At 45.9% G+C, this 12,365-nt stretch overlaps 1 protein-coding gene across 1 annotated transcript in view; it reads left to right on the top strand.

Moving 5' to 3' along the window:
* The window catches only part of COL20A1 (collagen type XX alpha 1 chain), a 50,930-nt gene that overhangs the window by 28,219 nt on the left and 10,346 nt on the right, over window positions 1-12,365 (top strand). Inside the window, exons 22-28 of the mRNA XM_041478575.1 lie at window positions 2,134-2,172; window positions 3,961-4,099; window positions 6,275-6,417; window positions 6,763-6,872; window positions 7,556-7,714; window positions 9,635-9,712; window positions 10,336-10,422. Coding sequence (XP_041334509.1) covers window positions 2,134-2,172; window positions 3,961-4,099; window positions 6,275-6,417; window positions 6,763-6,872; window positions 7,556-7,714; window positions 9,635-9,712; window positions 10,336-10,422 — 755 coding nt within the window. The remainder of the gene's footprint in view (window positions 1-2,133; window positions 2,173-3,960; window positions 4,100-6,274; window positions 6,418-6,762; window positions 6,873-7,555; window positions 7,715-9,634; window positions 9,713-10,335; window positions 10,423-12,365) is intronic.

Below are 12,365 nucleotides of genomic sequence, written 5' to 3'. Positions count from 1 at the left end.
CTCCAATATTGATATATAACCAAATTATTGAGAGAAATGATCTGATCTTCCAGGAGCGAATGTACATTGAACATTCAGTTATTCAGTGAATAACTGCATTGGGCTGGGATTTGAAGAGAAAAACAAAAACCAAAGGAAATAACAAGACAGCAGGAATCTTAGGCTGGAAAGTCTAGGGAAAAATCTTCAAAGCAGAAGTGAAAGTGCCAGTGTCAGGGATCCTTGGCCTGACTCTGAGAGGCTTCACACAAGCTGAGCATTGCCTGATCAAAGAGCTGTGAGCAATCCCAGAGCTGACAGCTGGGAAGGAGGGGAGAATTGCCAGGGATGTAAGCAAGAGGGACTCTGGGGCCTGGGCAAGGGTCAGAATGAACTCACTGACTCCCAAACAAGAAAGATACGTGGAAAATGGGCAAGTTTACAGCTTGCTTTAGGATCTTTTTTGTTTTGGTTTGGTTTTTGTTCACCATGCTTCAGTTCTGGAGAGGGAAGGGTGTGGAGTGATAGAACAAGGGGGGGGTGGCTTCAAGCTGACAAAGAGCAGGTTTGGATTAGATGTCAGGTAGAAATTCTTCCATGAGAGGGTGCTGAGGCCCTGGCACAGGGTGCCCAGAGAAGCTGTGGCTGCCCCATCCCTGGAATGTCCAAGGCTAGGTTGGACAAGGCTTGGAGCAACCTGAATAGTGGAAGGTGTCCCTGCCCATGGCAAGGGGTAGAACAGGATGAGCTTTAAGGTCCCTTCCAACCCAAATAATTCTCTAAGGTTTAGAAAAGTTGGTTTCTGGAAGGAGAAGGGAAAGAGCAGTGTATAGGTTGAAGATTCTGCATGCAAGGGCTGGTCAGGCTCAGCATTGCAAGGCTCAAGTTTCAGAAACTGATTTTTTAATGGATTTCCATAGATCCCTTCCACAGTTTTACACCCAGTTCTACAGGAATTATGGTATATAAAAAATTAAGCATCAGTTGGAACAACAGAGGTCACAGCACCTTGTAAGTCTTTGTGGTTTAAATCCTGGCTTTAGTGGTCCCGTGGCCATCAGAGTCATAGGTTTGGGTGTCCTTCCTTCACTGTGAGGAACTGAAACTCTTACAGGCTTAGGAATCTCAGGTCTTTTGGGGTGAGTAAGTCACGTCTTTTAAATGTCTTACACATTTCACAAAAGTTAGGCTGCTGCTGAGGTAGGAAATGGCATTGATCCAAGAAAGGCGAGGCTATGCTGAAGCCTCAGTACAATGAACTCTTAGATTCTATTATCCTGATGACTGAGTAAACCCCTTGTGAAACAGCCCATCCTGTCAAGTGTCCTTGATTTTCAGGGACATTTCTCATTTTGCGTCAAGCATTCCCTTTGTCCCAGCTCCATCTGGCATCCGTGACTTGGGATTTACGTGGCAGCAGATGATTGAAAATAGCATTCATGAGCTGTTTTCTAAAACACCTCTTTACCTGAGCCTTTAAACAGTGTGCTCATAGCCCTGCTGCCTCATGTTCCAGCTTCACATCCCCATCTCTTCTCTGGTCTTTCTTTTTATCCTGTGGCATCTCAAAGGATTCATCAAGAGGATTTCTGAAAGACAAACTACAAATATTTTCAAAACTCTCTGTGTTTTCTGAAAGAAATCAAAAGCCAGACTCTCAAGTTGAGATACTTTTTTTTTTGCTGTGTGTATTTTTAATTGCAGGTACAAAATTTGAAACTGCGTATATCTTTATTTTACCACACTACTAAGGCACTGTTAAAAGAAAAAATAAATGTTTTGATGTCTGATTTAAAAAAAAAAACTTGCTAAAATGATGCTCTCTTGTATTGCATATCATCAGGTGCCAGCTGAGTTAGTCAAAAGAAAGTGATCATGGAGATGTTTGATGATGAAAGACACTATTTTTATTTTGGCGATAGGCAAGCCAGGAAACAACTTTTATGTTTGCACAAAAATCAATTCTCTCCTTCTCCATATATATAAAAACAAGGTTAAACTGCAAGCTCTGAATGAAGTTGCAGGCTATTCTAAGTTTTGCTGTATTTTTCCTTTGCTCTGTCTAAAGGAACTGTGTTCATTTTGCTTCCATAATGCCCTGCTGGGTTTTTTTTCCCCCTCTAATAGTTTTCCCCTTTTGTTCTGTTCTCACAGCCTGCCCCACCATCACCTCCACGGAAGGTTCCATAAGAGGTACAGTAGCAGATCCAAGCCCTGGTGCTGCTGGGCTGTGACTGAAAACACTGCCTGGGCTTGATTTGGAGACATGTGCAAGAGCTGAGTGTCGGGAAAATGTCCCAAGGAAAAGGGGAGAAGTGTGAGAATGAAAACTGGCACATGTCTTTTATCAGGGAGAAGAATATTTTGCAGTACCTGAGTTGTTAGGCTCTGTTGCTCCACCAGCTCGTGCTCTCGGCTGTTAGTGCTTAACACCAGGATTTTCACCAGCCTTAAGGAGGTGAAGCTTCAAACAGCCTTTGAATTCCCGGAGGATTTGAATTCCTATCTCACAAAGGCTCCTCAGACTATCAAACTCCAAACCTGTCAGCCAGTCCCCGGGATCCCCTGTGCACTCTCCAGAGGAGGTCTCGCTGCCCGAGGAGCTCTCTGCACTCAGGCTGCACTCAGGATTTTGGGGGCAGGAATTTCCCCTTTCTGTCTGTGCCATGAGAGCTGCTCCTGCTGTTGGGTTTGTTGCAAGTGTTGCTTCCTGAGAAAGCAGTGAGTTCTGCTTAGACAGGGTTATCACCTCCTTCCCAGAGTTCTGAGTTACAGGTGAGCTGAGGGACTGGCTGCAGCTCCCAGGTCTGGTTACTCCACAGCTGAGTCACTTCACCTTGCCCAAGGCCAGGCTGGATGTGGCCCTGAGCAAACTGATATTGCAGGTAACATCCCTGCCCATGGAGCTAGATGATCTTTAAGGTCCCTTCCAACTCAAGCTGTTCCAGGATTCCATGACTCGGTGAAAATAATGGGATTATACTTCATTACGTTTTTAATTGTGACTCAAGCCTTCTCTTCCTGTGCATTTTAAAGGGAGTCTCAGTGTCAGAAGCTCCATACCAGAGATAAATGGCTCTCAAGTAGGTCATTTATTTTGGCAAACTCCCTTGTACTGCTGGGATATGAAAAAAATAATGAAATAAAAGCACCCTGGGCCAACCCCCAGGCGAAATAAAAACTCAAGCCAAGAAACTGCAGAAGATTGTGAATGGTGAAGGGGTGAGGGAATCCAGACTGAAACCACCACACTGAAATGAAGCCCTTCTATTTGCTCAAGAAGGAACCATCTCCTTCATCCCAGTCTGCTGCAAACTCAGATAAACTCAAACAGAATCCAAATGGCAAAATCTTGTCTTACTGAACAGAAAACTGAAATGAAAATGACTTGGAGCTTTAATGATGAGCTGGGGGAGAGAGATGAAGCTGCATGAGCCAGAGAAAATGTCAGAGGTGTCAGAGGAGAATCTCTTTAGCCCACACAAGGCAGGTCAGCCATGGGTGTCTCCTGAAAATAGAGAGAAATGGAAAAGTTTGTATTTTAAAGTTTTTTTCCTATTTTTTTTCTGTCCCTTACACATAAGGCATTTCAGAGTAGAAATCATTTTCTCTCCCTGCTAGCAATTACTGGACTGATTCCATGCCTTTTGAAGATAATACTTTGTGTGTAGTTGAAAGGAAGAAATCGTTGGAGTAACATCTTTCTCATAGGGTTTTTTTTTTCATCCTGAAGATTTGAAATCACAGTTGTGAAAGCCTCCATCTTTTGTCCACTCTCCTTCAAGAGGAAGAGATTACAAGAAATGTGCACACACTCTTCTTTTCCTTGGCTGCCATTTGAGGGGTACACTCGAGCTGATGTTGTGCCGTGCAGGGCATTTTCTCCTGTCGCCTTCTCTGTGCTAATTCAACCTGCTCTTCAAACACACTTCTTTTGCACTGCTGCCTAACCACTGATTTCTCTGTTCTCCTTTGTTCCAGGATTTGATATGATGGAAGTTTTTGGCTTGGTAGAGAAGGAATATTCTTCCATTAAAGGCGTGGCCATGGAGCCCTTTGTATTCAGTGGCTCCCGCACCTTCACCCTGTTCAGGGACATTCAGCTCACCCAGAGGACCAGGTGGGAGCAGAGCCCTGGCTCTTGCCATCCTCAGCCTCAGCACAGCAAAGGAAGGTCATTTTGGGGAGGAATGGTGCAGCCCTGCTGGCAACTTCCAAATGAAATGATAAATATGATGAGCTAAATCAAACCATTGGTAGATTGAAAAAAATAGCCAGAGGGTTTTTACTTAATGTATTAATAAATAAAAACAAACCCCTGGCTTTCCTCAAGATGAGTTGTCATGTAAAAATTAAGGGGACACAATAGTATTTATTATACATTTGTACAGCCAAACATCTTCACAGTGCTGTTTTTGGTTTCTACAAAATCACTTTTTTCCCACTGTTTAGTTGCTGTGATGGACATGAGGATCACGTCACGCATGGACACTGCACCAGTCTTTAGGCATTCTGTTCACAGCCACCTACATTTCAGGGATGGCAGTTTGAGGTCACATTTTCATCTTCAATCCCTTCTCCCAAATTTCTCTGGTTTGGAGAGAGATCTTTGCTTTTATAAAATATCACTCTCATAGCTGCTCTCTGCAGCCTGGGCTGCGCTGATGAGAGGGAATAACCATTAGCTCTGGCTTGTGGCTTGACCTCATTCCGTTGCATATGAAGCTCCTCCACAGGGTCCCAAGCAAGCCAGGCAGCTCCTGTGACCTCATTCCTTTTTTATGATTATGAATCAGGAGTGATCTGACTCCTGACACTCATTGCTACTTTGTTTAAAGCCTAATTACTGAGCCACTGACTCTGCTTAATCTTAGTTAAAGAGGCAAAGCTTCTTAGAGTAAACAGAGTGAGGGAGATTCAGAGAACCCTTTGGTCTAAATACTCAGGAAATGATGGGCAAATCCTTTTGTTCAGCTCTTATAGATGCCTTTCCAAGGACACTACCCCTTCAGAAACTGAGCGAGGAAGAAAAAACTTGTGTTATTTATGAATCTGTCCTGCAAAGATGCCTGATGGGTTGTGTTTATGCTGTGCCAATGTGTCCTGTTTCAGATTACAGGCGTGTTTCAGGCAAAACCAATTTGACCTTCCCTTATTGCCTTGTATCTTCTCACTGCTGCTGAGCCTAAATCCTGCAGCTGGGTTGTGAGGACCCAGAGGTGGCTTTTCTGTGGGCTCAGTGCTTATCCCTGAAGGGCATTTACACTGATTTAGGATAATAGAATCATTCAGGCTGGGAGAATCACCAAGTCCAACCATTACCCTAGTGCTGCTAGATCTGCCGCTAAACCATGTCCCTAAGCCAAGAGTTTTGTGCCAAGGTTTAAAGATTTACCCCATGATATATGGCAACAATTCCTCCTCCTTGAATAGCAGACCTGGGGGAGTGCTTTGGAACCTGGCAGGGATGTTTTGTAAGCCTCCACTGAGCTCTCACCTCAGAAGCATTGAGGTTGTGGCTTGGCATTCCCTGAGGCAGCTCTGGCAGTGATGGACTGACACCAGCTGCTCCAGCTGAGCATCCCCCAGGCACGAGGAGAAGCCCCACGAGTGCTCATCACTCACCACAGAGTTGTCCAGGCACAGCAGGTCCAGGCTCTATCTGTTCATATCACCATCATCTCCTGGGAGCAAAGCCAGTCCAGTTCTGGCCCCTCAGTTTGGAAAGGATGTTGAGACTCTGGAGCACATCCAGAGGAGGCAATGAGACTGGTGTGGGGCTTGGAACACAAACCCTGTGAGGAACAACCGAGGGAGCTGGGGGTGTTTAGCCTGGAGAAAAGGAGACTCAGAGGTGACTTTATCACTCTCTACAACTTCCTGAAGGGTAGTTGTAGTCAGGTGGGGTCGGTCTCTTTCTCCAGGCAGCACTGACAGAATGAGAGGTCACAGTCTCAAGCTGTGTCAAGGGAAATATAGGTTGGATATTAGGAAAAAGTTTTTTACAGAAAGGGTGATAAAGATCTGTAATGGGGGAATGCCTGGGGAGGTGGTGGAGTCACCATCCCTGGATGTGTTTAAAAAAAGACTGGGTGTCGCACTGGGTGCCAGGGTTCAGTTGTGGTGTTGGGGCTGGGCTGGACTCAATGATCTTGAAGGTCTCTTCCAACCCAGTGATTCTGTGAATTCTGTGATTCTTTGCCCATCCCCACTGCCCAGCAAACACCGGGATGAAGCTGCAGGATGTTTCTGGGCATTTAAATCACCGATGTTCCCTTGCTTTGTGTCATTCCAGTGATGTCCACCTGTTTGCCATCCCACCCGAGCACACCATCGTCATCCTGCTGCGCCTGCTGCCCGACACGCCCAAGGAGCCCTTTGCCGTGTGGCAGGTCACGGACGAGGACTTCCAGCCTCTCCTGGGTGTTAACCTGGACCGTAAGATTTCTTGCTAAATACATTCAATTCGGGTGCTTCCACACATCTCGCAAGCAGCCGGACTCACTTGGAATGTTTTGATGGTTTCCTTACTCAGCAGCAGTTTCTTGGGAAGCTTTGTCGTGGCTGCCATCCTCACGTTTAAATCACTGCCCAGTGCAATTGAAAGACATGTTTTTATTCTACTTAGAGCATATTCTTGATGTTTACATATTTTTTCCATTGTTTAGTAGTACTTCTTGATAACATAGGAAATCTTCCACCTTGTTTAAGGCTAATTATTTACTACTTGGTATATGTTTGAAATCAATTTCTAAGCTGTTATTTGTCCTATTTTCCCTACAGCCAGTAAGAAATCCTTGACCTATTTCAATCATGACTACAAGGCTGATTTACAGGAAGTCTCCTTTGACGAGCAGGAAGTGAAGAAGATATTTTATGGGAGCTTTCATAAGGTCCTTATCAAGAGAGGGAGAAATGTGGCTCATGATCTCACTCTGGTCAGGGAGTATCATTCAAACTGAGGGGTGATCATCCAAATGCTTTGCATCCTGATTGCCAGAGAAATGGCTAACCTCTTAGATATGCTGAAATTCATAATTGTAAAGAATTCAGGTGATCTCATGATCAAAATGTGATTTCCACATATTGATTTTTCCCTTTTCCCCCAGACTCCAAAAACTGAGGTGCTTTTTAACTCATTATAATCAGGAAAAATTGAAAAATAATAATTTTTTTTAGAATTTAGAATTTTGGTAACCATTTAGTTCTGGATGAAAGGAAAAGGGAATCCAGCCGTGTGAGAAAGCCACTTTATCACTCATAACAGGGTGGGGATTTAGCTATCTCATAGCAAAAGGATTGCACCCAAACGAGCAATGAGCTCTTTCTGTGGGTATCTGTGGGCAGGTTCATTACTCACCTCCAGCAAGGCTTCTCCCAAGGAGAGGTGAGGGGATCAAGAGGGGAAAGTACATACTAAAACTTACTCCTGAGCCCCCTCCATCCATTCACTCATTAAAATCACCCCACCTGTGCCAGCAGCAGGCTGGGCATGGGGCAGAAGGTGTTACTGCAGTAGGACACCCCCTCATCCCCCCACAGAGCTCCAACATGGCTTTGTCCTCCTGCTGCCCAGGTGCACGTGGCCGTGAGCCACTTCAAGGTCAAGCTCTATGTGGATTGTAAGAAAACAGCGGAGAAGCCCCTCAACACCCTGGGCAGCATCTCCACTGCTGGCTTCATCATGCTGGGAAAAGTGACCCGCACCAGAGGGCCCCGGAGCGGCTCCGTGCCCGTGAGTCCTGGGATGGGACGTGCTGCTGGGGTGGCACATGGGCAGCAGTGTCACATCACCCGCATCTGAACCCTCCCCACACTGCTGTGCTGGTCCCTGTGGGCTTAATGAGCTTTTCCAGCACTGGGAGAGCATTCCTGTCCCTCCTGCCTGGGTGATGGGGGTGGCAGCAGGAGTGTGTCCCAGAGGAGCCTTCTGCTGGCTGCATCCCCCGGGGCTGGGGCAGCACAGCTCCTGCACTGGGATGTTGAAGCAGACAGGAGGGTTTGGGAATGAGCTTCTGCAAGGAAACTTGGGCACATCAGCCCACACAGAGCGATGCTGGGAAATGCTGGTGGCTGGAGGCAGCAGAGCTGGGTGTGCCTCAGTCTCCAGTGTGTTTGGATTTGTCTATCTGAATACAAATGAGGGGAAAATAATCTCCAGTAGAGAGGCTCTTTATCAGCTGCCACTTGAAAAAAACAAAAACCCAACCCATCAGTGAGTGCTGGCCTGCGGGTGTGTCCTCACTGCTCCACACAGCTCTGCAGGGAGCTGCTCCCTGCAAGGGGATGGGAAAATGGGATGTGTGGACTCAGTGTCCTGGCCTGTGCACAGTCCTCAGGGCAAAACCACCCTTCTTCTGTGTGTCCCATTCTTACTCCCCAAAGCAGGAGTGTTAATTATGTGCAGAATCTGTGGCAAGTTCATCACCCACAAGGTTCTGTTGGGGCTGTAGGAAATCATTCACCACTGACGTGAAGATCTTGCTCCTTGGCCCTGCTTTTAGATCTAGAAGTCCAGGGGAAAATGGCTCATCAGGTGATTTGTAACTCCACTTGCCTCAAAGCAGCACCGTAAAAACACTTTGTCCCATGTGCATCTCCAATTGCAAACTGAGGGGCAGAGCTCTGGGATACACCCAGAAAAAAAACATGGAATTGCCACTTTTGTAAGAAATGGGGTCTGCTGCGTAACAGACAAAGGAACAGTGTGTTCAATCAGCATTTACTTGTTTCCTAAATAAATTCTCAGGTAATTTGATCAAAACCTGTGGCCATCAAGGCAGGAATCTGTGCTTTCCTTGTCCCTCCCAAATTCTCTCTGCTAGCAGCTCAGCTAGACAGGTCTGGCCAAATAATAAACAGCCTTGTGCCATCCCTACTCCTGTAGCCTTTCAAGCACAGCAACATTTCACATCTTCCACACCTCTGCTGTCCTTGAGAAGACAGAGTGCCTCATTATTGGTTATCATGGAACCTTATTTAATTTAAGAAATCTTTAAATGCCACTTGATCTGCAGGGCTCATCTGTATCTGTAACCCTCCCTGGGCTGTACAGCTCTCTCCTTGTTAAATGCATGGAGTGAAAGAAAAAGAAAAAAAAAAAAAGAGAAATGGTGTCAAGGCAAGAAAAATTAATCTGTGCCTCATTATATTGTTTGGCTTTGTGTGTGCTTTTTTGTTAATCAGAATGGGAAGATGTGGCTGATGCGGGGGAGGCAGTGAGAGACTGGTTGGGGTTTCTGGGGAGGGGATCACATCCCTGCCCTGGGAAATGCTGCTGCCACATTTACCCTTCTCCCCATGCCCCCAGGGGGAGCGAATCAAAGTTTGCTTTCACATTCTGGTGGCGCTGAAGCCCAATTATTTGAGAACCTGCTGCTATTGCAGGGCTGTGAGTAAATTGAAGACGTGATGTGAAGCTGCTTTGTTGACTTGCTCAGCAAGACAGAGACCTGAGGAGTTGTGGAACACTCAGTCTGGGGGTAGTTCTCATGTCGTGGCTTTTTTGGGGTACAGTTATAATTGAGATCACACAGAAGAGTCCTGTCAAATCATCCCTGAAGATTATTTTTATCACTTGAAATTAATAAGATTTGGTGATGGGTGGTGGAAGCCAGTGCTACTTTCTTATCAAACTCTTTTTTTTTTTCCCCAGTTCCAGCTGCAGTCTCTGCAGATCTTGTGCAGCAGTGTGGGGGCAGAGCAGGACAGATGCTGTGATCTCCCTGCGCTGGTAAGGCAAGGGGCACTGCTCTGCTCACTGACAGGAAGCTGGGGAGGATGGGACAAGTCCATGGCACTGAAGTGACACTGACAATTATTTTGATAGACTTAAGAGGGAAAGCATTTTTTTTCCTCTTGGGAATAACATCAGTGTGTTACTTGGTGAAGCAAACCAAACTATTTTTGCTTCAAAAAGAGTGAAAACTTCCAATCCTGGTGCAGTGCATATTTTTCCTGTCATGACCTCAACCAGGAGCCCTGGCACTCCTACAGCTTTTCTGCCATCTCAGCCCCGAGGCACAACATTCCCCACTCCTCTCACATCTCTTCTCCACACAGAGAGCTGCTATGTGGGGTGTATAAATAGGTAGAAAGGAGAAAATTATCTTCCAATATGTGTTTTGCACATTGCAGGCAGGGCTGGTTCATAATTTTTTTTTGTCTACATTTGTTATTCAACAGAAAAAATAAAGAACTTGATTGCTGACAAAAATCTCTCAGTGGAGTAGAAAAAAAATCTGCTTTTCTTCAAGTAAAAGACTGAATTTTGAAACACTGAATGTTGTACTTGTGATCCATCCTGCTCTTGCTGTGCAGCTGCTCATGACTGGTTCTGGCTTGATTTCATTTCAGAGGGATGAAGACACCTGCCCTACCTTGGCTCCTGCCTGTTCTTGCACTTCTGGGCGCCCAGGCTTGCCAGGACCCCCAGGGCCCCCTGTAAGTTCACCCTCCCACCCCGTGTATTGCAGGTGCTGCTCTTGCTGCATTCCTTGAGGCATGTTGGGCACGTGGGTAACACTCCTGGGGCTTCGTGGGGTTTTAGAATCACAGAATCATTCAGGTTGGAAAAGATCCTAAAGATCATTGAGTCCACCCATTAATCAGGGCTGCCAAGCCCAGCTCTAAACCATGTCCCCAAGAGCCACATCTACAGCTTTTAAACCCCTGCAGAAATGGTGACTCCACCCCTGCCCTGAGCAGCCTGTGCCAGGGCTTGACAAAACCCTTTTGGTGAAGTTTTATCCGCATTTCTAATCTAAACCTCTCCTGGTGCATCTTGAGGCCATTTCCTCTCATCCTAACTCAAGGAGCTTTTCCAGGGCAAGGCTGAGAGTTTCTCTTTGGATTTTGGATGGTGATGAAGTGGGGAGATGGAGAGTTGGCAGCGCAACAGCTGCAGCTGGGAACAGGCTGAGCAGTGCCTGGTTCCACATTAATCCTCTCAGGAGAGGAGGACAGGTCACCCTCTGTGTCTGCAGAGATTTCATGGATTGGAGGCTCTGAAATTCTCTGTAAATTTAAGGAAAAAAACAACTCACCAAAAAAATCTTCCTGTCTGGATCCTGTGTTAAATTGGAGCCTTGTGAGTGTCTGTGTGGGTGGACAGTGTAAAGAGAAAGGGGAGACTTTGCTATCCTGTCTGTCCCCAAAGCTCTCTTTCTGTTCAGTGAATGTCACTTGCAAGAAAACCCTGAAGAAATGGGGGGGAAGAGAAAACAGCCACTACATATGCAGTGTGCTCAGGAGAAAAGGCATAAATTCTGCCCTATCGCTTATGGATGCAGGAAAGCTGTCATGGGCTTAAACCCCAGGAGAAAATCTTCCTATCAAACACTAGGAAGCAGTTATAAAAAAAATTGGTTTTTCAAAATCTGGGGAAGAATATTTGATTTGCACAAGCCAGCTGAAACCTGGCAGACAGCCTGCCCATGAACCTCAGTTCAACAACTCCAGGTGCTTTTCTCCTGGAAAATAACCATAAATGGAAACATTTGCCTCTTTTTTCAAGTGAAAAGGTCTCAGATCACCTCCTGCACTGACCTGTGATTTAACTGTGAGTTCAGTTCCATGCAAGGAGAGTGCCTCATTGCAGAGTAATTACTTGCTCATTCCGGTGGAAGTTTAATTACCAGCACACTCCACTGTCACAGTTTGCTCCAATATCCTAAGTGCATAATTAGCAGCTTATATTGCCCTGTGGTTTAAGCATCTCCACAGACAACTCCATAAAGAGCAGGGCTCTTTAAAGCATTAGAGGAAATAGGGTTTTGACACATAACCTTCTCTTCACACCACTGAACCCTTGGTAATTTGCTGCAGTTACAGCAGCACTCACTGCTATTTTTAAAATTCCAGTTAGCAAGACATGTCCCACCTTGTATTTATCACTGTCCTTAATGAGTGTGTCTGACTAGATCCAGCTGGCTTATGAAATGAGTTTCTGGACACTTCTGAAAGCACCTTTCCCAAAGTTCCCTGCCTGTGCTTCTCAATTCAAATCCACGTGGTTTACTTTGGATTCAAGAATAGCAGCGTTCAGATTAAGATGTCAAAAAATTCACACAAAATGAGGTCATGCCAGGAGGTTGGTTTTTTCTCCCTGCCCAGAGCTAGGTAGAGGCAGAGCTAAGCCAGGTCTCCCAGAGCCAGCTCTGTCCCTGATCTCAGCACAGGTCACTTCTCTGGGGTGGAGAGTGTAAAACCCACCGGAGTTCCAAAGGAGTGTAGATGTGAGCACCCCTTTTCTTCCTTCTCAAGTGTGCTCCCATGTGCATATGAGAGGTTGTCTCAGCATGGATCCACTCAGAGGGAGTTGGAGGGAGGTTAAACAGGTTAAACTTCATCTCTCTCTGCTGGGGATAGGTGCTGTGTTCCCCATG

This window comes from Pyrgilauda ruficollis, unplaced genomic scaffold (genome assembly GCF_017590135.1).
Source record: "Pyrgilauda ruficollis isolate IOZ18807 unplaced genomic scaffold, ASM1759013v1 scaffold45, whole genome shotgun sequence".
NCBI lineage: Eukaryota > Metazoa > Chordata > Aves > Passeriformes > Passeridae > Pyrgilauda > Pyrgilauda ruficollis.
The sequence above is the reverse complement of the archived record's forward strand: the minus strand, read 5'-3'. Positions and strand labels throughout refer to the sequence as shown.